Below are 25,574 nucleotides of genomic sequence, written 5' to 3' on the forward strand. Positions count from 1 at the left end.
GTGTTAGTTATGAAGATTATGGCTATCTCCAATCTCTATTCTTCACTGCTCCATCTTGTGATCAGCTTCATATGCTAAATCATTATTTTTACACTTATATTGACACACTTGAGGTGCAAGTTTAATTCCCTTTCCTCCTTCCCTTCTTTATTATGATATTTCTTATACAAGAGAAACCTCACTTATTTAGGTGGCATCAAACTCATAGCAGTACCTTGTATCGTTTGCGAGTGTCGTGATCTTTGCATTGACATGATGCTTATCTTATTACATTCGTGTTATAACATTTGTGGTTCAATATATTTTCTTTCAACCCAAAACAAATATAAGGTCCACGGGGGCACCAAGCACTAGCAAGAGTTGGAATGAATATTTTTTTCTATATTTCTTCGCCGGAGCTCTAAAGGGAGTGATCCTTCCAAATCTCTCGTGCCTTGTTTAAATCCAATGCCATCACCCAAATGATTAGTTATTTAGTTTTGTGCATAGATTTGGCCGTGGTAGGAACTCGGGCTCCATAGCTACTATTGACTTAATTCACCACTAAATGTGAGTCATTATAGACTATTAAATCAATTATGAAGAAATGTTGACACAAGCAGAGTATGATAAATATTTTATATGAATGAGAGTATATATATATATATATATATATATCTCTATATATGCTATGTGACATAAAAAAAAGAAGAGATTTATATGTATTAAACATAATGTGTTCGTTATCAAAGTGGATTTACTCCATATAATTGATTTAAATAAATGGATAAGTAAGCATTGATTGATATGATACCTTTTTATCTCATAAACATATGATCCAATATGTAGATTATTTGTTATGAGCATAACTCTTTTGTACAAAAGAGACTCTATTAATTATTTTCGTTGATACTTACTCTAAACTTTGGAGTTCATTACTATTGAATCAATATATTGTTATACGTTTTCTTTGAATCGTATCGTATTCTCAGCTATATATTTGTGCTCATAAAAAAAAAAACTATAATTATTATTTGAAGATAAAATATTGTAGAGCTGAAGGATTATTCGAATTGAAGGTAGATTTAATAATTAATTAAAGAACACAGACCACCACTTCTCTCCACGATTATCGAGTTCGAGAGATCAAATTTGTTGCACAAGAGCACAGCAGTCGCATCAAGAAGCATCCAGTCACATCCAAACATACAGAAATAACAGCGAGCAATGTAGGACAGGAAGCTTACCAACGGAGGTAGCATTCTGAGTATACTCGATGAATCAATCATACCATGATATGAGAAGGGAAAGAAGAGAGTAGAGGAGGGAGAACGCGCCATTGATGAGATTGTTTCCTTGGCATCTCACGCTCCACTATACGTTCAGTTGCCCTGCACCTACGCTCCCTCAATATTTTTCTTGTCTCTTACAACGCATTTATTGACGATCCACAATAATATCCAAGTCGGGCGATCTGGTGGAGGAACCACGAAGAAGAGAGGAGAAGAAGGATAATGTAGAACTTGATGGAGGAATATTTCACCGGAAGATTTGCCAAGAATACTGGAAAAAAAGGGAGACGATAGCTTTAGCGATAGAGAGGTACGAGGGTGACCAAGAAAATCTGCACATGAATTAATAGATAGGAGGCGGCGGAGGTGACGCATATGGAATTCCAACAACAGCCGGCAGTGGTTGTACTTCTTTGGATACGGGTGAGGGTGACGGTGGGTCCACGCACGGAGGAGGTGGTGGCTCGATGCACCGAGGTGGCGGGGGCTCAATACATGGAGGCGGTGACGCAGGAGACTCTATACATGGAGGCGGAGGCGGGGAGTACGATGGAGGCGGAGGTGGGGGTGAGTTGGGTGGCGGAGGCGGCGGTGAACTTGGCGGCGGCGGGGGGGAATTGGTCGGAGTTGGTGGAGATGGGTGAGATGGAGGGGGAGAATGGGGTGGGCTTGGTGGCGGAAAATACACAGGTGGTGGAGGGAAGTTCGGTGGAGGTGGCGGTGGAGATTGTTTACAGTAGATTGGTGGTGATGGATATCTTGCGCAGTAGACGGGTGGCGAAGGAGATCGTGGGCAGTAGACTGGCAGCGGCGGTGGCGACCGGACACAGTAAGGTATCGGTGGTGGAGAAGGAGGCGGTGGCGGAGGTGGTGGAGGAAATGGCGGAGGAGGTGACGGTGGTGGCGGAGAAGGTGGTGGAGGAGGTGACGGCGGTGGCGGAGAAGGCGGAGGGGGTGACGGTGGCGGCGGAGAAGGTGGTGGAGGAGGTGACGGCGGTGGCGGAGAAGTCGGAGGAGGCGGCGGGGGCAGTGCCGGTACGAAGGGCTTGCAGCCAAAAGTGGAGCAGTCGACGGGATGATGAGACAGGAAGGACTGACACTGGTGGTCCGAGCGCTGCCTCGGCCTATCGGCGAGGCAATTACGGCGGTCGTCGAACGATTCCACCGCCAAGCACTGGGGCGGCTCGCCGGTGAAGAAGTTGTACGAGTAGGTGAAGTTCTTGAGGCGCGGCAGGGCGCAGATCGAGGCCGGGATCCCTCCGGAGAGAAGATTGTGAGCGACGTCCAGCTGCTCCAGGCTGAGCATTCCGGCGACGGAGCCCGGCAGCGGCCCCACGAGCTTGTTGAAGCTGATATCGAGCACGGTCAGGCTCCGGAGGAGGCCGATTTCCGGGGGGAAGCAGGAGCTGAGGCCATTGTTCATGAGGATGATCTCGTTGAGGGTCCGGGACATGTTGCCGAGGGTGGCAGGCAGGCAGCCGTGGAAGCGGTTGTTAGCGAGGACGACGACGGAGACTGGGGAGTTGCCGAGGTTTTCAGGGATGTCGAAGGCGAAGCGGTTGTGGTTGATGAAAATGGCGTCAAGATCCCGGTCGAAGAGCTCTGGTGGCACCGCGCCCTCGAACTCGTTGAAGCGGAGGTCGAGGTAGCGGAGGGAAGGGAGGCGGAGGACGACGTCAGGGAAGGGGCCGGCGAGGCGATTGTTGCTGACATCGAGCTCGTGGAGGAGGGCGAGGCGGCGGAGGGAGCGGGGGAGGGTGCCGCAGAAGCGATTGGAGTTGATGTGGAGGAGGGCGAGGTCGGCGAGGAGGCCGAGCTGGTGGGGAAGGTAGCCAGCGAGGTCGCCGTGGTTGAGATCGACGCCGGCGACGACGGTGAGGTTGGGGTCGGAAGGGAGGGGGGAGCAAAAGACGCCGGTGTAGTTGCAGACGCCGGGGCCGACCCAGTTGCCGGTGAGGTTCAAGGGATCGGAGATGATGGCGAGCTTCCAGGCCTGGAGGGCAATGTAGGCGTCGCGGAGGTGGGGGTTGGGGAAAGCTGAGTCATCGGCGTCATGGCCATCATGGAGGAGCTGCCGCAGCCGCGGGATGTGACCATGGCTCCCCGAGCAGGACGAGGCGAGAGGGAGGAGGAGGGAGGATAATAGCAGAAGAAAGGAGAACGGACTCGCTCTGCTATGTTTCTTCATCTCATCATCCTCCTATGTTGAAACAAGGCTCGACTCTGGTTGCACAGAGGGGGAGACTGAGAGAGAGAGAGAGAGAGAGAGAGAGAGGCTGAGGCTGCGGCTGCTGCTGCTGCTGCTGTTGTGTCTGTTACTTATGGAGGAAGAAGGATGCCTCGGGGGATGAAAGGCGGGGCCCGAGTATCGATGAATGAAACGGGAAAGGATCAGGAGCGAACTAATACAGGGACGCATACCCGAGGTGAACAGCCAAATCACAGCTCAATGCCTTGCTCCTCAAATGGACGGTCTCGATGACCTCTTTCCTCCCCGAGTATCACAGTCGCATCTTCTTCGTGCACTTTTTAGTGTAAACAATCTTAGTGGCCTCGAGACCGACGCGATTGAGTTCGAGTCTGAATGATTAGGAATCTTCTTGGGACGACCCTTGAGACTACTGAGGTGGCCGTCGACTGTGGTGGTCTGATCGCGACGGGGTCACCGTTTCCTTTTGGAGGGGACTCCTCGCCTGGGCGTTCTGTGGGGGCCTCCGTCTTCGCACTTGCACACAGGTCAGGTCGGGAGAGCTCGATTCGACCCCTCCAACGATCAAGTCAGTGGATAATCTTAAAGGGTTTTTCCTTTTCTTCCCTTCTCGAGCCGAACGCGAGGGTTTTTATAGGGAAGTTTACTGTTTCCTAATGTGCCTACTTGCAGGGAGCAGGATCGTACTCCTGGTAACGTCTGACAGCGGTGTTGGCGTAGTGTGAAGGAACGAGCCTGAGCAGAATGTTAATATGCCTCGACCGACGTTTCGGTCTGTTTGACCAGGTGGTGTCAAGTCAATCGAAACGTCATCTGGGGCAGCTGACGTCACCCCGAATGTTATCGCCATTATTACCCTCATCACACTTGTTCCTCTCTTTCCCCGTCTCTTTCCCCCGGTGTTGATAACCAGAGGGAGGAGGATAAAGTAAGCTGCGGGTGAGCAAGTGAGTAAGATTGGGTTTGAATCCTTTTCCGTTCATCAGGCATCGGGACTACTAAGTAAGTATTTTAGATGATCCAATATGGGATTGGGTATTAAGAAACAGAATGCCGCCGTTGCGACGGGCGTGCACATCGTAGAGCTTTGGGCACCGCTGCAGATCCCATTATTATTATTAGTTTGTATGCTCCACGCAGTTCGTTAATCAGTAACGGGACGGGACGCCCGTGTCGGTTGTGGATCTGTTCTCCGTTGTCACCGTCCCCTTCTTCCTTGGTTGGCGGCAGCTCTCCGTGGATGATCCAACAGCTGCGATGGGAGGATTCGACACCACGAGGGCACGATATATGGTTTGTCCCTTGAAGTGTAAATAGTAACGAGAGATATACAATTGTCGGTTGGCCTAAAGATGATCTTCTCACGTCTTTACTGTGCTTAATTTTCATGATCCATTTCGAAATCGGTGGTTTTAATTTAGTAAAATTTAAAATTAGAATCGAACTGCAAGTATTAATTCTAGAATAGAAATCGTTAGTTTTTGTTTTGGTTTCGATACGATCGATTTTAGTTTCGATTCAAATCAATATTTATTTTTTTTTTATTTTTTTTATTAAAATATAATTATAATATGTAAAATTAAATTTTATTTTTAAAATTTTAAAAATAGATATATGAGTGTAAATGTGTCATGACATAATCAAAAAATTTATAAAATTAATTAAAATTATAAATATTTAATCACTTTCGATACCTAATATTTTGATCATTCATTCATTAAGTAAAATTATATGTTGAATAAAATGTCATTATCTTCACGGGTGATTTTTTTTATTCTATTTCATCGTTTTTAATCGATTATCGATGCATACTTGAATTTTAACCGATTTATAGGTTATGCTTGATCTAGTTTCATTCGGGATTTATCCTTCCATGTTTAAGACTTGCTCCATGACTAGTGGCTTCCACTTGTTATCAGATCAACAAGAGAGCTCAAGAGATTAAGAATGTTTAGGCTTCAATGAGTGCTTAATCAAAGATACGAGAGAAAAATTGAGAAGTTTGTGAGGTATTTATAGGATTTTATTTTATTTTCCTAAAATGCCTTCAAAACTAGTTGGTATTTGATTAGTAGAAGGGGAAAACTATAATTTTAGATTTGTTTAATTATAAAATAATCAAAATATCCCTAAATATAGTTATCGGGAGGGGCAAACCAGTCATTTGCTCCTCTATCGGACTGCTTTGATCCCTTTCTGATACGGTTTAGAATCGATAAATCATTTAAATAATTTAATTTTGATTCTTATTCGAAACGAGCTGTAACGTATAATATCCAAACTTAAAAGACCATATTTCCGACGGTGATCTTGTTGCTCCTGTACCCATCACCGAGTACTGCAGGATTGATTGGACTGGCTGCTCCTGGATCTCACATTTCTTTTTATAATAGATTAGACTGGAACATATCGCTAAGTGCATTTGTACACTGCTCGTTGCAATTTGATCCAACCCTCAAACTAAATGAACTCCTCGTTGTTCCGTCACACTCATGCCGACGCCCAGCTTGGGTGAACTAGGGACTGAAAGGTACTTGGGTTTACGTGCCACGTCATGCAGCGGGGACTGTGGCCTGCGAACAATAGTCCACCTTGTACTAATATTACAGCCATAAACAGCAAGACTCGCCATAAAAAAGTGTCAGGGGAGATCGATCCGGTCCCACCATACCATTTTAACTACCGGTTCGCACTTTATAATATCACAGAAAGGATTAGCCACTGTCATTATCGGCGTACTGTATGTGTTCTGGCACAGAGCGATGATTAGAAGATATTTACTGAGGTAAGAGGAGTCGGAGAGGGTTGGAAAAGTGGGCAATAATAAAATGGACATAGTAGGATGGATGGATGCCCAACCAGTCGGAGGAGTTGCGCAGCGGTACAAACGAAAGACCCCGCGCGGGCCGGCGGGGCTTTCGTGTTTGTCGCCGTCGGCACGAGTAGATCGCGTCCGCTTCGGTGGTGTCGGTGCCGTCAAAACAGAAAAACGAAAAGATGAAGCGAGCACTGAAAAAGTAAATTCAAGAACGGTACCATTTGGGCGAGATGATGCAGGCGAACCGCACATATGATCGAGCCACAGTAGTCTCCTGTCTGATATGATGATTGATATGACGATGTTTTATCATCGCCGCTCGCTCGCTTTTTTCCATGCTCGTAATTATGTTATTTATTATTATATTAAAAATTATTAAAAATTAAGATCCAATAACAATAATAATAATAATAATAATAATATATCAAATCCATCTTTCTATATCATTCAAAAAAAAATATTTAATCTATAATCTCATGTTGTTAGATATGGTCATATAATTTAATATTATTTCAATTGATCCATTAATTAATAAGATATAAAAGAAACTTAAAATCAAAATAAATAAATAATTTAAATTATATTTAAAAATAATTTTACCTAATTAGATTCAAAAAAATTTTGAAAAATATTTAATACATTGTTATAAATCTTAAAATAAACCAATAAGCTTAATAGGTACGATAATACTATACTAAGTCTAACTAGAAATGCTAGGTATAGCAATCGTATATTATCAACTCTCTTCTATGTACTATAATACTATTAGTTTTTCTTAATATAATCCATAATGACTCAGGTATAATATCAAGATATTATGTTTATCTTATCAAGGTAATCATATTATCACATTCAATTATAATTTACATAAATATAAATATAAATATAAATATAAATTTTAAAAATAAATAATTTTAATTAAGAAAAATATCAATAATAGCATGTACCTAAGAATACATCACCATATCTTTTATAACTTACTCACAAGCCTAATTATAAATAAGAATATATTCTTTAAACCGTAAAACCTTAGTAAACTGATTAGTAATCATCATGGTGGTGCTTAGGTTCTTAATTGACATTTATTGTTTGTGTACTTTTTCTCTAACTATCAAGTATTTTATCTAGATGTACTTAAAACTAATAGAGTACTTATTAACCTTAGAGAAAAAAACTTCTATGGTGTTATCATAAAAAATCTTCAGTGGCTTGATAATTGAGTCGATCATACTAAGTCTTGAGATGAAATTTTATAACTATAAAGCTTTATTTGTGACCTCAGATCATACTATAGATTCAGCTTCTATTATTGATGACATAATAAGCAATTACTTTGTACTTTTTCAAAAAATTGGCTCTCCAATTAACATAAATATAAATCATGAAATTAACTTCCTTTGTTGTCCCCTCTCATCGTGCCATACGTGATTGTTCTCACTATACATGGGTTCCTCACAAGCGAAACACTTATGTTGCCATGCACCACTAAAACTCGTTACACTGTACAACTATGCACTTGCATTGATCGACAACTCTCACAGTCATCATGATGCATGACTTTGCTCACGCATCTACTCGGTTATGACTATTCTTGTCCATCATGCAATCACTGAGATTCTAGCCTTCGATGTCCAATTGGTGTCGATTAGGCCAACAAATGTCATTGTAGCGGTATTACTATAGCAGTCACGTTCGTCATAAGTAGTAACACTACTGTAGTCGCCTACAACCAAGGCAAGCCAACTATTGCAAGGCCATCACACATAAGCAACTTGCATGTGACTGCCTTCGACTATTGCACCCCATGGAGATTTCACTACATATAGTAGCACCTATACACAGTTGCTACTTGCAACTAGGTTTACAATCATGGGAGGCCATTGCTCTTAACAATAGAATCATCAACAACAAGCAATCAATGATGGTCAATTGATCAGACACGAGAAACTTGACATTGCTCGCAAGAAGGTGACAAGTCAAACTAGATAGAAAAGTAGATCAATAATATATATGGATTGTTTGGGCATCGTAAATTAAAATTGAATAACATATCTCGCAAGCGAAAGGTGCTAATAAACAGATCTAAGATATTTGATTTAAAAAACATGACTCTAATACCAATTATTATGATATTATTATATGTGTCAAAAATTAAAATCAATTAACGATAGATCAAATTTATGATATATACCTTTCGATACCATTTAGAGAAAATTTTTATTTAAAGTACATAAGTTGTAATAATATCGATCTATAAGAGAATCAAAGTCATCTTTTCTTTTTTTCTTATCCTTTATAAGATCACTAAGAGCGATGAGTTAGGAATTAAAGAAGATTAAGAATAAATCTATAATATTAATAATTGATATTTCGTTCTTGGGAGGTAGGATATATGATGATAATTAGGAGAGTCTCTTGATCGTCTCCTAAAAAAAATTTATTATAATTAGATTTCAACATCATCATTATTAATTTCAACAAACTTCGTCAGGAAGCACCCTATGCCTTTGCATTATTGCTCCAACGTCGTCAAGTGAAGATTCCTTTGTCTTCCCTTTTATTTTTGTTTACATTTTCTTCGTTACACTGCAGATTTCACGAATTCGAGTAAGCCAAACTATTATCGTCATCAATAAAGCCAATGCACGTGATAGACTCCGTAACATATGCAAAACCAATAGCAGATTGCTGATCGCTGTGCCGTAACGGTGCAGTGGAACTAGGATTCCGTCGATTCAAAGTACCCACGGTTTACACTAACCCTCGCAATAACATATCTTCGACCCTCTGTGGAGTGAGGGCTAATTTTTCTTACACTATTTGGTGCAACACTGTTGGGTGATTCGCGACAAGAGAACGAATCGGGCTACTGAATTGGATGTGACGTTGGACTCGCGTGATAGTCTTGCGGGTCGTAAACCCGACCCGGCCCGCGAGTCTCATTTGGGCGATCGATCGTGTCATTCGTTCGGCGTCGCCTCCTAAAATGCCCGGATCGAACGCCTAGCCTAGGGTTTCCCCTCCTCCCACTCCCCCTCCCCCTCCCCCACTGCCGATGGACGATGCCCGGTTCCCTCCCCATCGTCGGTCCAAGGCCCCCTTCCGCGACCTCCCGCCTCGATCCCCGTTTGGTCGTCGCTACCCCGACGATGACGAGGACGAAGAAGGAGAAGAAGAGGAGGACAACGAGGAGGAGCATAACGACATGCATCAGCCCATGGACGACGACTACGATGACGACTCCTCATCCGAGAGCCGTGGCAAGCGGAAGAGGATCGATGAACTCGCCCTGGGGTTCGAATTCGCCCCGCGTGTAAACCCCGAGGCCTCCGCTCCATCCTCCAAGCCTGCTGCCCGGACTTCGACCTTCGACCTCCTGGATCCGTGGGGCGATCGCTTCGCTCAGAACGGTCGGAGGAGCCTCCGAGCGGATGAGGGCAGCGATATCGCCAAGAAAGTCTCGCTGGCCTCTAAGGCTAATCGAACCAACGCTTATCGTGGGAATCGGTTTGAGAAGTACAAGAAGGAGAAGCCGAGCACGGCGGAGGATGGGAATGTTGGAAGCAAATGGGTTTATTTTAAGAAGATGGACGCTTTGATGTCATCCCCGTCACCGCTGCCAGGACGGCAGCAGCCACATCTCTTTTCTAGTTCCAGCGTCTATCAGAATCGTTGTAGTGGCAATCATGAGAAGAGAGACGGTCTAGGGAACACCAGATATGACGGTGATTGTGATGATGAGGATGTCGACTCTGATGGGCTCCCACGAAAGAGGATGAATGTCTTGAGGTGCTCGGATTCTTCTTTTAGGATGCTTGCTGAGTCAATTCAGAAGTTTGGAGACATCTATGAGAAGATGGAGATTCATCAGAGGCAGCAGATGGCAGAGCTGGAAAGGATGAGGAAGGAGTTCCAAAGGGATTTGGAGGTGCAGAAAAGGCAGATTTTGGAGAAGGCACAAGAGGAGATTGCAAAATTGACAGAGGAGGGTGGGGGAGATGATGAAGAGGATAGGGAAGATAAGGAGGAAGACAGTGATGATGGTGATTCTGCTGATAACCTTAGCGGGTAGGTTAATGGTGACCTTGTTGACTTTGTTTTCCATTATTGATTGTCTCTACATAATTATATATTTTTTGTCAATATTTTATAGTTGTCACTCTTATTTTGTCAAAATGAAAAAATGAAGTAGTTCATTGGAAATCTTAAAATGTGCATGGCACATTAGATTCCATTAGTGTTGGCTACTGTTTGTGGCTTATGTTTACAGATGGCTCTTTAGGTTTTAGTGAAGTGGGGAGTTACGTTACTGACTGGGATAGTAAAATGGAATAAGGACTCTGACATGCTGAAGATTGTATTAAGAAATTTGTTATTTTGAGAGATGATATATTAAAGTTTAATTGATGTCATGGTTGTTATTTTTTCACTTGTTAGTATGTCAGTTAGGCTTTATTCAAAATATACTAGGCTATCATCTAGGTAATATCTTTAATTGAGTTAATTTTAGTATTGTTAGTAGCAGCATTATGATTGACACTTCTAGAAGCATCTTTTAAATTTATATCATTGTCATAGAGCTTTTTAGGATGTTGTTGGTAGACTTATCATTTCTGGAATATGTTTGTGTATTATGAAATTGGGTTGTTTTGGATCTGGGATTTTATAATGAAAGGATGTAGGTTAGCTTTCAATGAAATTGGGTTGCTTTGGATCTGGGACTCTTATAATGAAAGGATGTAGGTTAGCTTTCAAAGTATACAAGTCTTGAGAGGAAAGTACAAGATTTCTGCCCTAGAAATGAGTACAAGTCCCTGACTCAATAGTCAATACTGAAAGAACTCACCTTTGGAAGTGCTTGCGCCGCATTGGACTCCCAACTTGAACTTGACATCTGTTAAATTAATTGATTTTAGACATGCTTATGTAATTGTTCAAGTATTTGGGATAAGATACAAGCCCGCAACATTGTGGGTGAATCCCCTGAAAAAGTTAATGTGAAGAAGGGCAGGTCCTATACTTTCTCAAGCCAGAGGACATATCCCCTTGGGGGTGTATCAAGTGGTCCATGCTAGTTGTGTTAATATGCAGTTGAGAAATTCTTATTGTTTGGTCATATCTTAGATTGTCACACTGTAGAATTTGCCTTTGCCTACATATCGTTGAATCTTTTCACTATAGGTCCCAAGCCTGAAAAAAGAGTGGTGCATTAGGTACTTGATAGTCAGCATAAGATCCCTTCAAATGTTTTGAGGATGGACTTTAATATTTTTGTATAGGACCAGGTCACTCTTAGCTTGTAAAAAAATCCCTGGAGTTGTCCCCAGTTAGTTCAGATATTTCAACTTCTTGTTATTGTTGTAGTCTTTGGATCTCGAAAGAACTTCTGATTGATGAAGACAACCTAGAATTGCCTACTTGGATTGGTTTGGAATCATAGGAGAGTTCTATTCTTTTGATGCTACAGTATCTCCGAGTATTGTTACATCACATGGCCCCTAAAAGGGTATTGCATGGTATAAGGTGTTTTTAGCATGACTATTAGCAATTTCATGCATTTTGTGGCCTGTCTGTTGTGTCTTGATGTAAAAGTTATTAAGTTGATGCCTTTTACTTGAGAATATGAGTTGGGTATTAGATTATGTGCTCCCTAATCATGCCCGCTGTGGCCTCTGGGAGCTGAAAGTTTGCTTTCCCTCAAGACTACTGCTATCGATGCTAGAGGGCTTTTAATTAAAGCTTCTGGGGCTGGAGAGGGGCCTCTTGTAGAACTCCACTAGCACTCCTTTGGATTGTTGTCTCGAACTGATTTAACCAGCTAGTTGATAAAAGCTGTGCAGTAATGTGCTTTTTGTTAATTATTTTTTGTGCTGTATCAGGTATCAAAATTTGTTGCTTTTCTTGTTCTGTAGGTTCGTATCTGCTTCATTCTTCCTGACGACCTTTGTCTGAGAAAGAGAGTGATTCCCCAGTATCCATTGGCTGCTTTGGATTGCTCCTGCGCACCCACTTCCACGTGCTGTTCTAAATAACAAATTCTGTACTGCAGTTACATTGACAATTGATGTGGTTGGGGGGGGCCGAGGAGGAAGCAGCTTTGTATTTCCACTATGTTTGAATAGCTCATTGGCATCCCCTATTTAACTCCCCATTTTACCCAAACGTTTAGATTCTAGAGTTTCATGACAAGATGTGTATTTGCATGATTAGTCTCCAAGTTGGTCATTTGTTTGTATTGGTTTCTTCTGATGGTTGACATGACAAAGTATTTTTGTTTGTACAGGGTCTGGTTTTAGACGCATGGGGGTCTGTGTCGCACCTCGAGCGGATTTCTCGTTTTCGGCCCATACACTACCTTCGACTGCTACTTTGTTTGGTGGGTGTGGCATGCCATTGGTGCGTGTCTCTTCATCAATCAGTTTATCTAAACTAAAGTAGAGAAAATAATAATACTTTTTATCAAAGAGGTTGGTTATGCTTTATGCCATGAACTGGCCGCTAACGAAGAGCTTTTAGGAAGCTTTATCTTTGTGATTGCACCTCTTACAGGAATGCTAAACGAGACTGCAACAATCAACGAGTGCAGCCTCGTTTAAAATATGAACTGATGCGTTTCGAGTGTCGAGAAAACGCTGTCCGTAGGATGCTCCATGCCTGAAGTTTATACGGTAAATTACACCAAGTATTTTCACGGAGAACCAACCTTAATCCCCACCGAGTAAGTAATGTTACAGCATTAAAAACAAGATACGATCGCAGGAGGACTTTCCGACCGGTTGTCAATGGACGAGATAGGTAAGAAGGAGAGCCACAGCCATAAGCACATACGCTACCCCTTGATCTACAGCCTTCGCTACATGCATCCAAAGAAACACATCCATTATTAGCTCCTAACCTCACAATTCAACAACTCGCAAGTACAGCACTGGATTACATACCATCGTCGCTGATCCTCTGAGCATCGGCAATCGTCGTCGCTTCTCCACACAGACATGGGCGCAAGACAACCATCGATGACGTAAAGTACACGAGAAGAAGAATCGGCAGTCCCGCTGAACTCATTATGAACATGGTTTGGCGGGAGATGAGAGAAACCCCAACTAGCTGCAAGGTGATGGATGAGCAATAAGCCCAACTCTTCTGCTTATAGTTGGCTGAGAAAAGAGAAGACGTAGATCAAGTCAGAATCGACGTAGTTGGCAGGTGAAGCCATTGACAACGGAACGAGAGTGTGAGATTATTGTCAACAGAAGAAGCCGGAAGTGACGTGTGGATCGAGATTGGAGCATGAGGAGGGTCCTACCCGTTTAAACTGCAGCGTCTGACGAGAGAGAGAGAGAGAGAGAGAGAAAGTGAGAGTCAAGCGTCTTGGAGGCCCGGTGAGTTTGTTGCAGTCCATTTAATGTGAGGCTTGGGAGTCTAAGAGGTGGCAAGCTTGACCGCGTCAAACAGTGATGTTGCGATTAATGAGCCGGTAGCGCCACGCGGTGGTGGACGGGCGGAGTCGGAGCTATACGCGTGTTCTGTGGTTCACATGCAACGGCCGAGTTGAAAGCCCCAACTGGTGTTGGGATTCCAAAAGGGTCGTTTCATATTCAGTCAGTCATCATAATGACAAGCCGCGAGATCGTACTGTTGCCGACCGACAGTATTGGCTGGCGATGGCCACCAACGCGTTGGCACAGAAGAACAACGTTCCCTCCCGACTAACTGTCCTCGATCTACTTTGACACTGCTGTCTGAACTCTGAAGAAACATGACGGTCGCTCAGAGAAGTTCACAACACTATCCCAAGAAAACATAGAGATTGCACATAAACATGTCTCCGTGTCATCTTCGGTTAATCGGTGGTGACGTGAGATGACACTTCGACAAAATTCATTGCATCAAGTAGTGATACAAAGTCACTTTTTCGCACCGAAAGAGTAGTAGATGAACTAATAATGGTAAAGTAGTCAATCTCTACGTAGTAAGCAGAAAGAAAAAGCAGCCCGAAGCTCGATGAGATTCTTTGACAAACCACCATCTCTGGTTCTGCTTCCTCGTTATAGAAGCCTCGAGTTCCGGTTAAATCGCCCAGCATAGCCCCTCTAACCTCCTCTGTATACATGGAAGGAGTATGAGTAACACGCTACAGTGCCTCAGCAGATGCCTGCATTCTAAGCATGATAATCTAAGTATAAAGCCAGTTATCAGCATTAGCAGGGTGGTTGGCATATAGTTCCATGCTCCACATGAAGCTGTTCTTGGAGTCTTTAACTCCAAAGATGAAGGATGTCTATTACCACAGATGGCATTCTACAATTTGCACCAGCAGGCGTAGTAACGACATTCGATTGAGCCTTTTGCTTTAAATTTAGATTTTTGACAAATTAGTCATGCATCTATTTTTTGCCAAAACGCCTGCTAAACATGTGATTTAAGCTCAATCTAGGTTTTCAAGTCTGAAACAAAATGCAAAAAATTAACAAAGCAACGTTCAGTTACTCGACATTTCACGTAACTTACATCAATGGTTTACTTATATGCTTCGATGTATTAATATAGGCAGAGTAAAAAAGAAAATGTAAGAGTTTGGACAAGTACCTGAAAGAATATGATGAATGGCAGAGTTTCAGGAAGAGCCTCCTATATACTTCCTTTGAGAGAAGACTCTTAATGCATCATAACTGCAAATATCTCAAGGAAAACAGAAAAGTTTCACTTGATCCTTTCAAAGATTAAAGTTAATGACCCAAAAACCACTGATCTCCTTATGACTCATATGATATAGGAAACTGTTAACTCACTTTGAGGTAATAACTCTATTGTTATCTCTTGAACTACTTAAAAACCCTTTTTGTCCAAACTGCTGAGAAACCCATCTCTGATTCCTCCGTTCAACCTTTGATATCGCTAGAACTGCTTTAAATGCTTTGTTATCCAAGCTGCTGAGAGACCCACCTCTGATTCCTCAGTTCAATCTTTGAGTGCAGACGCGAACCCTCAGGAATTCCTAATGGTGGATTATTGCATGAACAGTTATCAACTCTATATAGCTCCCAGTCCATGATACTGCATTTCTCCAAGGCAGATACTAGCCTTTGTCCTCCCAATTCAGGTTTAAAATTTCCGTCTGGACTAACAAGCACAGCCCCAGTATACGACAGTCCAGCCACCTGAGCTGCCCCGTTATACTGAAATAAACCCCAGCTGAGATCGTCACAAACATCTATTATTGTCCAAAATTCTTTAGAAACTACCCCATTATCTAATACGCTGAAATAAAATGTTCCAGGAACACTTGCTCTTCTAACCCGATACTTTCTTCGTCTCCATACCAATGTCCCTTCTTGAGTTCGGACCTGAAACACTGGTTCATACCAAAATGACCCTTTAGCCTTTCCCCTGTAAAACAATTGATACTGACAAGGGAATTGATCATATGCAGGATTTTGGCCGGCTATGACTCGCCAGCTCCATTCTAAATTATCCAACCAACCGATAAAAAGGTCTTCCGCAACTTCATGGCTCAACAACTCTCCTCTAAACATATACAATGGAGTTACAATTGGCTTGCTTGGGATCTCTGCATCTAACTCAAGACAATTGTTCTTTTGCAACACACACAAAGAAAATGCCTCCAGGTATGGGCTCTCATAAGAGGCAATGCAGCGGTAGTTACAAACCTGATCTGTTGGAGAACAGGAGTTCAAACACTGAAGAGCTTTTCTACAGTTGGGATCAAATAAACAGTTTAGCATCTGAGATCCGCAATTTTTAATCATACAATTAAGAGTGGATAGTCCTTTAGCCCTTAAATTTTTTAGTACAGAAACAGGTCTTATGTAAGAATTGATGATAACAAGCAAACAGAACCTAATATCATCAGCATTATACCTCTCCCAAGCACCCGATACAGTCTTAAGCACTTCCGCTGATTCACTTCTATTTCCTTTTTTTGCAATGTTGACCAGTCTGTTGAACATGTTTTCTTCTCCTCTTTTGTGAACGAATGATCCTCCAAGTTTGTTTCTTAGATCTGGTGATGATTCAAAGCATATTATATTTGGAACACTATCACTATTTTTGTGAAGCCATTCAATGGATTCCTGATCATTTATTGCGACATGAACCAACATATCAGAACATAGCAGTTCCCTCACAAGATTTTCATGCCGAGTATCACTATACTGAGTTGCCTTATCACTAAATACAACCATTTCAATTCCTTCATCCACCCACTTTAGACGAGTTGACTACAAGAAGACCCAACAGAAAAAAGACAATCAGTAGGCCACCTAGTTGCTTTAAGAATTATATTAAGTTCCACTAAGTAAAAAGGCAATTATCATGTCGGATGCCTCATTATTTCCAATAATACTACAACCAATACATGCCTTTTACAGTTGAAATCGTTGAAAACTATATGCATCAAAATATTTTTTGCAATAAGTGCAAGATAGACAACTAATCTTGAGTACATATTTGATGACAATAAGTGCAAGATAGACAACTCATCAAACTTTTCTTTTTTCATGATAAATATATAACTGAAATGGATCAATCTTTGTTAAGGTATTCACCATTTAGCTAGTGTTATTTGGTTGAATTTTGAACTCTTCCTACAATATAAAATATGTTGAACATAGATTTTATTGCTGGCAAGGGACTAGCTCAGCAGAGTTTTTACTAATCGATGTTTTTATATTACATCTGCTGGTTTAGTAATTGACTTTTTTTATGCAAACTAGAATGCTCAAGGATCAAAATGTATAGAAAAGATATATCAGGTCCGAATGGGCTGCTTGGGAAGACATTAACATGGAATTAGATAATACATAGATTGGTGGCATTATTTTCTAGCAGTCAACCGAAATAGTCAACAGTAGAGGAAAGAATACAGAAAGTCTTTTGGTTTTATTCTCATGGAACAAAAGTCAAGATAATAGGTAGAAAGAAAAAAGAGAGATAGGATAAGATTTTATGACACTCGCACACAATCTTATTTGCTCAAATTCACCTTTATCTTTTGGTGAACTACAGCATTTCTTCACCCAACTAAAACACCTTAGTATGACACAAGCAACAGTTGACAGTCTCATCAATTGAACTCCTATCCGAAATTAAAAATGGATTATGATGCAACATTTTGTAGACCTTTTTACCGACAAATAAGCATTGCCATGAAATTTTCTATTTAAGTACCTTGATGACAGTACTAAAACATAATTCTACTATTAACTCAACCCTGACTTTGGTCTCACCTAATCAGACCTGACTACATTAACTCATTCCTTATATTGATAACATTCTCAATATCTTCAAGATAGACAATTGTCGAGCAAGAATTTGTGACTATATATTCTAAAAACATGGTAAAAAGCCAATCCCTAAGCTTTGCCCATCGACATTGAATTCAATCAGTTCAGTTGTGTTTGTGCTTTCATTACATAAATCCATTCTAGGTTGACATAAGTCACAAGTTCATGTCAGGCTTTTGCCAGGTTGGTAGTGAATCCAAAATCTGTATCAGAAAAGGTTCAATCAAGGAGATTAAATAGAATCTTAGCCAGATTTACTTTCCTCTCCCTGATGTAAAAGGGATTGTTAGGCTAGAAAAAAAAAAAGAAGAAAAGAAAAAAGACTTTCCTTCCTTGGCTGTTCATTCTATTCAACTATTACTACTCTTCACTACTCCTGGGAGGGTTCAATCACTCAGAAGATGAATTTATGCGTTCTATTTGATCCATCCCCTACTGATTATTTAGTAAACCACCTCATCAGTGCAATCTTAATCGCTCATCTAACAATTATTAAACAAAAAATGAAATTTGTTTTCTCATCATATTAGAATCATGTATCTGATGAACTAATTGTAGACATTCAACAATTATAACGAGTTCTTTTCATATATCACATCTCAACCAGATCTAACAGCCAATACATGAAGTACCGCCTGAAATTGCAGAAGGAAACGTAGCCAGAGTACATCTTGACTTTGAATTTGTATTTAGATGGTGGTGCGCCACCTGTAACTGTATGTTCCCCGTTGTTATCTTAGGCCACAATCTGCGTCATTCTCTCAGCAAGAGGTATATCAGCACAACAGGCAACTTTTCTCAATTGGTAATGCTAATTTGTGCCAGTAGGGACATACACCCACCTCCACTTTTTCGTTTCTTCTTTTTCGGTTGTAGAAGAGAGGGTTGATAATCCCATCATTTTTCTCGATGAAGAGACATGCCAATATCTTCAAACTACAGTTTGTGTCTTAATCGGCTGAACGGAGTAAATCGATGGAATGATTATAAATAAATCCACGGATAAACAAGATTTAGCACGGAAAGGGCATCGAATCACTCACAGTATGACGCATGACCTGCTCCCAGGGAGTGTTCTTCAACGGGCTAACGCTTCCGTCCCCAACCACCGTAACGATCCTCGCCGTTGCCGCCGTTCTTCCCTCCTCCACCATTAGGGCTCGCGCCGGCTTCGGACGTCGATCCCATACGGCGGTCGCACGGCAGCAAGCGAACTTAAGACCGAAGAGAGCAGCTTCGCAAGCGCCCGACAGCCGTGTTGCAGCGGCTGCGTCACAGTTGCTTCGAGGAGCTTGGAGTCGTCGAAGACTTAGAATAGGAGTAACCGTGGCTAAAGGCAAGGCCATTCTTCTCCCTCGCGCTCGGTGGCCGAGACAAAAGGAAGCAGCTGGGATGGGGATCCGCAATGGAGTCGCGAAGGGAAGGGATTTTTTAGGACACGTGACGCAGCCCCGCGACACGACGGCCGATGCTATTTAACATGACTGCCGTGCCCGCGTTACATTTGTATGGTTTACATGCAGCCATGCTTTTATTACAAAAATTAAAATGACATGTAATAAGTCATGCCACTATTTTAACCATAAATCACACCAATAAATTATTGTCTAGCTCGTGGTTTCTGCAATGTCAACTTTTTTTTTTTTTTTCTTTCAGGTAATTTTCGACAATGTAATTATTGGCATTATCATCTTTCAGCTAAATAAAATTGAGCTTTATGTTTTAACTGACATTTATTTATGTATTAAATCATTATGCGAAACAATATGATTGATGAATCCTTGATACTTTAGTCAGACGTGGTTTAGACTCATACGTGTAGGGTTATATGATGTACCTCCAAGGTGAAAATATCAAACTCTCAAGTGTCATTTACACAAAGATCGAGGTCGGAAGAGATATCCAGACTCGATTCCTCCAATGCCAAGTTAATAATTAGATGCGTACAAGTACAAATACGAATGATAAAAAAAAAACCTCCTTTTTCATCATGTTAAAAATAAGTTTTTATACTTAGTCGTAAAGGGATAGAATATTCTATGAAATATTCTACTACGAGATAGCCTCTAGCCACCTTCAACGTCCTCTCTTTGACCTCTTGTTCACATGGGCAAGAAGGTGGGGTAGCTCACAACTGTCTATCTTGGACCTTTGCTCACACGGGTAGATGAGTAGAGGGCGACCTTCGTCTTCTTCTTTTACCCTAGACACAATGTGGCGGTTGCATATCGGATAATGATTAGTTGGCAACGTACTCCTTATCATTTGAGCCTCACGAGGCATGTTTTGGGGTTTTTACCAAAGGGGTCCGAAGTGTAGTGTCTAGTTCATCCGGCACATCAAGATCATACTTCTTCGATCAATTGTAAGCCTAGTGACATGTTTAATTCATCTTGCACATCTAGTTCATCATGCATCTCATATCATCTAATATGAGTTTATCTAACATATCCGCCCATGATCACTTCCTCCAATGCTGCTGATGGTGATTTGTTATTGACCTACTTCTCGTATGGACGTGTATTAGCCAGACGAGATTAAGTTTTTTGACCTCCATGCCTTGAGCATAGGCGGAAGTCAAACTTCCCAATCTTCACGCTTCAATGAAGGCATGATTGAGTTTTCTGACCTCCATACCTCGAGCAAAGACGGTGGTTCGAGTCATCCGCCTAGGTAACAAGGATCCAAGATAGGTGATTATAGGTTGCTCCTCCTTATTGTCCATGCGAATTAGAGGCCAATTAGGGAGGGACAAATGATAGTGAGTATGTCATCGGCTAATTGTCATCCGACATGCAACTATCATGTGGTGCCCAGTGTGGAAGAATAAAACGAAGATCACTCTCTACCCACTTGCCCATATGGGCAAGGGTCTAAGGTAGATGGCTATAGACTACCCCTCCCTTAGCGCTCATGTAGACAAGAGGTCAAAGAGAGGCTATTGAAGACAGTTAGTGGTTACCTCAATGCAGAATATTTAGCTCTTTTACTATCAAGTATAAAAGCCCATCTCCGACATAATGAAAAGAGAGGCGTATAGTTTTTTACCATTCACATCCATACTTGTATACCTTAGATTACTAATTTGAGCATTAGAGGAATCGGATCAGAAAATCACTTTCGACCTCAATCTTAATGTATACCATTCACATCCATTCACTTCGAAAACATTTCGAATCATTCTACATATACAAGTCTAGACCATGTTAAACTAATTAAGACATCTATGACTTCTTCTCGTATCGATGATCGTTGATTATGATTTCATGAAAGCTTAAGTTCAACCAAACAACCTTGATATATACAAAATATAGCAAATTTGAAAGCGAAAGATATATGCTAACTATTTCACAGCCGATGACCCTATAAGCAATTAGCGTTTTGCACAACAACATCCGATCCGACTTCCACCGGACGTGTTTTCTTGCTAATCTACACATCCTATCGGGTCGGATCCCTTTCCAACGCTATCCAGCTGTCACCGGAAGCGGTGCCATCGCCCGCAAACACCAACAGGAAGCGGCCGCTTATTAGGCCCTGGCAGAACGACTCTCACTTCATTCCCCTCATCCGGTTCTTTGAAGACCGTTCTACGCTTCTGTCAATCGCTGCACCGGGATTCCGTTCCAGAGGTTAGAACCTTTCTCCCTCTCTCTTCCGCCGTCTATTCTCCCTCTTTTACGTCTCCGTCTCGTCTTCTTGCTCTTGCATATCTTCTCTCCTTTCATAAACAGTGTCACCCTTTTCCCTCTTTCCGCTTGCCGTTCCCAATCTGCCATCTCTTCCCTCACTCTCTTCCTTCTGGTTCCTATTTCTTGGTTGGGATGTGGGGGGTTTCGCGAGGCTACAGCCGGGAGACGACGGCATGATCGGCTCAAGGTCGGTTGGAAGGACCTTCCGGGTCGGATCGAGAATGGCTCCACCCGAGAAGGATATCGGATCCGTTTTTACCTCATTACATCAGATCCTAGCGGGCCCCTCCCTAAACGGGTAAGCGACGCTCCCTCGCTCCAAGTCCTGATCCTATCCGTCCGATGACGCGTCCGCAGTAGATGTGAGGTCGAGGAGGGTTAGTTACCAGTCACCACTTCATCCGCCTATGATAGGCATCTCTATAAATCGAGGCCCTTCTCGACTCTTCTCGTCGCTTCACGGCTCTCTGGCAAATCGCATGTCTTTCCTCGTTCGTTCCGTTTTCCACTACCGTGCATCCCAACCGTTTCCCTCTTTCCACACCCGTCGCCAGCGTTGTGGCTGCCGTTTCTCGATCGGCCCGCCTCCGGCCTCGGGACGCTTGGCGTCGCGGCATTGTTTTCCGACGGGCGGATTCTCTCTGGCGCCTTAGCCGCAGGCTTTGCGAGTACGTGGGGCGTTATTTGTCTGCGTTGGTGGCGGTGAGTTGGTGAATGATTACAGTGCTTGGATCGTTCCATTTGATGCCTTCTTTTTGCACGGAAAGCTGGACCCTACTCGTCGTCTTCAAATCTTTGCATATTTTGTCTGTTTTAGGATCTTGGTGATTGTTTCTTGGTAGTCTTCTTTTTCTTGGCTCAACATGCGGTGCAGTGGCTTCATGCTTGTGAATACGATAAATCATGTGAATGTTCACGGTATCTTGACTCTCGAGTATAGTGGTGGTGGCGTGTATCTTTCCGTTCTGGTGAATTTAAAGATGTTGTTGTTGTTGTTGTGTTTTTTTTCAATAAGCGCTTTCCTATCTTTTTTTGTTTTTATGCTTCTTTGATTGTCTCTGCCATGGTTTCTGATTTGTTTGTTCATGTTTCTAAATCCTTCTTGATGGAAATCTTTAACTTATATGGTAACTGGTTTCTGGTAATGTTGTTCAAATGCCACCTGGAGTTCATGTGTTTGGACGAGGAGACGACCTGAAATGCCTAAGCCCCACAATCGCCTTAGCTGTTCATTCTTCTTAACTCGGACTCGGAATTATGCTTATGCAAATACAACTATAACTTTCAACCCTTTGTTTCCCAGGGGAAGATATTACCAACCAACATGACATAAAGTTGTGTGTACTGCTCCTACATGCTAAGGTATATGAATTTTATATTCCACAAAACCTTTTATTTGAACATTCAGGATCTTTTTCATCTGAACAAATCGTTTGCCAATGATTACGTCAGAATATGTTCCAGACGAATGCAAAGTTATTGCTGATTTGCAACATTATCATTGAAACCATAATACCTCATAGAAGTACATGCAATTAATTCGCTTTATAGTTCTCATTCCTTGTGAAGATTTCCAGTTGTCAATCTTAATGCATATCAGGTAACACACATTCTAGCAAAGGTTACAATTATAATCAGCCAAAAGTTGTTAATCATGGCCACCACAACAAAGTTTGTGCAAACTATTTGACCCTAAAATTCTTTATATAAACATCAAAATTCTTTAGGATTAAAAATGTACTGCTGAACTTTCTTTAAACTTCTTCAAGAAAGTTATATAAATGGCCTTCCTCAATCTTTTGCAAAACTTTTCTATAGTGTTTTTATTTTGTCCCTTAAGAACTGTTAGATACAACATTTTGATCTCAGTTTCCTTATTGTCTGTCATGAATTTTTTAATACTCCTCATATTATGGACAGGCTTGTTATTTAGTAGGAGATTGTTTCTCAAGACTGCTCATCGTGCCTCTGACATAATTTGCACTTACTATTTACATTTAGTACTTTTTCTACCTAATCTATGTTTCCAGTCAATTTGACTAGGAGCCCCAGTTGCATAAATTTAAATTGGAGGTATTCAAAAGATATTCAGAAATTCTTTTGATCAAGACATCAGACCATGTTTGTCTTCGACTTATATTTACCAAAATAACCTTTGGTTGAATTGGCAACTTTCAGCTGGTTTTAAGTACCTTTTCTCTTTCTCTCTGTACTAACACAAATGGCCATTATTATCTGGCCAATTCTCTAGCATTTAGTATCAACACTCATCACCTGATCTTTTTATTAACATAACAGTTAAAGTTAAGAGGCTAAATTTCATCACTTACAGTAGTGCCTTTATCTGCTTAACTGGTTGGTATCCTCCGGAAAATCATTGACAACTATCATACACTATTTGCTTTTCATTTTTAAGCAATTGTCATAAACTATAGTCATAGTTGTGTCTTATGTCTTATGCTTGATGTGCTCCAATTTTGCTGAATTGGTGGGGATTTAAGTGTCGACTTCTTTATTATGGAATCTAGCATTATGAATAATGTGATTTTACATTGCATGTAGTGATAATTCTGCTTGTGGAACTCATTGTGGTTGAATATCTGCTTCTCATTTTACAATTTCTTGTTATAAAAGAACCTTGTTCTTGGTTGGTTTATGTAATGGGAAAATTATCACTAACTCGCTAAATTTTTTGCTGGTGCAGATATCTTAAATCATGAAGTCCCTGCAACCAATATTATAGTCCTAAAGGGCCCCAGATCAAGGTTAGACCATGAGACGAGCTAGAAGTCAAAAGGTTATTTTTTTGAAGCTTTCAATCTTCTAATATTTTTCTACTTGTGGCTTATCCTCTTGACTGTTCCCAAGTTATTTTGACAATATTGTGATTTGTGAGATAGGATTTCAAATGTTAATATACACTTTGTTTCACTTCATAGAATTAGTTAAAAGTAATAACCTAAAACGGACCCATTGGGCACTATGCTATTGATTCCTTTCAGGCTTTTAAATGCATTCATGAATTTTAATATACTTTTTCTTGTTCATTAAGTAACTAAATGATTTAGTAGTTCAAAGCTTGATTTCATCATATGTAAGTCTTTCTCTGATTGGTTAGTTTTATTCCAAATATTGCTTTTCAATCTGTCCAATACAGACATGTCCGGCGCGATGATTCTGTGGTACTTAATTTTAAAAAGATATAGCCTGTGAGTTTTATTTGCTAAAATAAAGGAAAAGGAGAAGAGAAGAACGGCGGAGTTTATTCTGTCTGATGATTGGAGTGGTCATGTTTATATATTAGAAAATACAAGTTTATTCAAGTATTGGTTCTGCTGTAAGATATATATAGTGGACATTCAAGTGTACTAATTAAACAACGCATACTGTCAAGATTATGTCATATTGTATCCTCTATTAAGAACTTGGTTACATTGACATCTTTTCTGGTAGACACAGAATGCCATATATGCATACATGGTCATCTTATAAATTTTAACCAATAATGTTGAGGAAATGAATGAATTACTTACAGTGACTGTTTAGACACTTTAAAATTCCATTTCAAGAATTTCACATTGCGTCCTAATTGTTGAATCCAATTGTCAGAATGGTGGTTGTTACAGGTTGTTGGTTGTCACTTTTATCAATGTGACAATTTGACTCTCTGATAATGAGTTGCTTATTCAGAGATTTCTCCATTGCCATTCTTTCTTCGTAAGTAAAATTGTCGCCTTTAGCAATGTTGTGAGTCCGAAAGACTAATTGAAAAAATGAACTGACCAGCCTTGGACATTCCAATAAACTGTAAGAACCATGAAGACGCAGCAATTGTGCCCAACCAGCTAGATGCTTAGTCTTTGGTAGATCATGTGCATTTTGATGCTATTTTTCGCTGGAATACGACATCGACTAAATGGCTCCGTCTCCCCAGGGTAAATTTGCGAGCAGAATTATCATGAGGTGAGCATGAAAACACTATCGATTTTTACCCCCGGTACCCTGCCCCACCTTTTTTTAATCTAATTTTGAAGTCGAGACTTGAGTAAAAGCCCTCGAGAATATAAATTAAGCCCACAATATAAATTAAGACGGCTAGTTCCACAATATATAAGGATCAATTTTAAACATAAAACGTTAGAATGGTTTCACGTTAGTTAGAGTTTTAGGACTTCGATGACTTCGTGTACTTGGATGACTTCTAAAGTATCTTACACGGGTGACCTAACAAATCTTTCTCAACCGTGGAGCTTGCTCGAGTCGTGGAATACCACTAACAAA

General features: G+C 41.2%; 3 protein-coding genes and 2 long non-coding RNA genes across 10 annotated transcripts; 2 read left to right on the plus strand and 3 right to left on the minus strand.

The window, feature by feature from the left end:
- Window positions 1-1,146: 1,146 nt before the first annotated feature.
- LOC103996505 (leucine-rich repeat extensin-like protein 4) lies at window positions 1,147-3,547 on the minus strand. The gene has a single exon (XM_009417422.3). The coding sequence runs from the start codon at window positions 3,457-3,459 to the stop codon at window positions 1,615-1,617; it is 1,845 nt and encodes a 614-aa protein (XP_009415697.2). The 5' UTR covers window positions 3,460-3,547; the 3' UTR covers window positions 1,147-1,614.
- A 5,682-nt stretch (window positions 3,548-9,229) lies between these two features.
- Window positions 9,230-12,533, plus strand: LOC103996211 (uncharacterized). The gene is made up of 2 exons (XM_009417075.3): window positions 9,230-10,366; window positions 12,211-12,533. Exons 1-2 carry the CDS (start codon window positions 9,354-9,356, stop codon window positions 12,248-12,250), a joined length of 1,053 nt encoding a protein of 350 aa, XP_009415350.2. The 5' UTR covers window positions 9,230-9,353; the 3' UTR covers window positions 12,251-12,533.
- Window positions 12,534-12,917: 384 nt separating this feature from the next.
- LOC135619917 (uncharacterized) lies at window positions 12,918-13,559 on the minus strand. Its single transcript, XR_010489539.1, has 2 exons — window positions 13,237-13,559; window positions 12,918-13,151 (listed from the first exon to the last, which is right to left on the minus strand). It is a non-coding gene; the product is annotated as an uncharacterized LOC135619917 (long non-coding RNA).
- A 546-nt stretch (window positions 13,560-14,105) lies between these two features.
- Window positions 14,106-19,049, minus strand: LOC103996210 (violaxanthin de-epoxidase, chloroplastic). 5 transcript variants are annotated; one of them, XM_065122396.1, is made up of 4 exons: window positions 18,645-19,049; window positions 15,088-16,536; window positions 14,885-14,967; window positions 14,106-14,398 (listed from the first exon to the last, which is right to left on the minus strand). In XM_065122396.1, exons 1-2 carry the CDS (start codon window positions 18,945-18,947, stop codon window positions 15,217-15,219), a joined length of 1,623 nt encoding a protein of 540 aa, XP_064978468.1. In that variant the 5' UTR covers window positions 18,948-19,049; the 3' UTR covers window positions 14,106-14,398; window positions 14,885-14,967; window positions 15,088-15,216. The 5 variants fall into 5 exon arrangements, with proteins under 5 accessions (XP_064978468.1, XP_064978470.1, XP_018685321.2 ...); XM_065122398.1 differs by having other exon boundaries at window positions 14,106-14,450; XM_018829776.2 differs by having other exon boundaries at window positions 14,885-16,536.
- Window positions 19,050-21,239: 2,190 nt separating this feature from the next.
- Window positions 21,240-25,548, plus strand: LOC135619919 (uncharacterized). Of its 2 annotated transcripts, XR_010489543.1 has the most exons (5): window positions 21,240-21,995; window positions 22,597-22,655; window positions 23,998-24,090; window positions 24,903-25,010; window positions 25,080-25,548. It is a non-coding gene; the product is annotated as an uncharacterized LOC135619919 (long non-coding RNA). The 2 variants fall into 2 exon arrangements; XR_010489542.1 differs by lacking the exons at window positions 24,903-25,010; window positions 25,080-25,548 and adding an exon at window positions 24,451-24,731.
- Window positions 25,549-25,574: the final 26 nt, after the last annotated feature.

This window comes from Musa acuminata, chromosome BXJ2-8, assembly GCF_036884655.1.
Source record: "Musa acuminata AAA Group cultivar baxijiao chromosome BXJ2-8, Cavendish_Baxijiao_AAA, whole genome shotgun sequence".
NCBI classification, from domain to species: domain Eukaryota; kingdom Viridiplantae; phylum Streptophyta; class Magnoliopsida; order Zingiberales; family Musaceae; genus Musa; species Musa acuminata.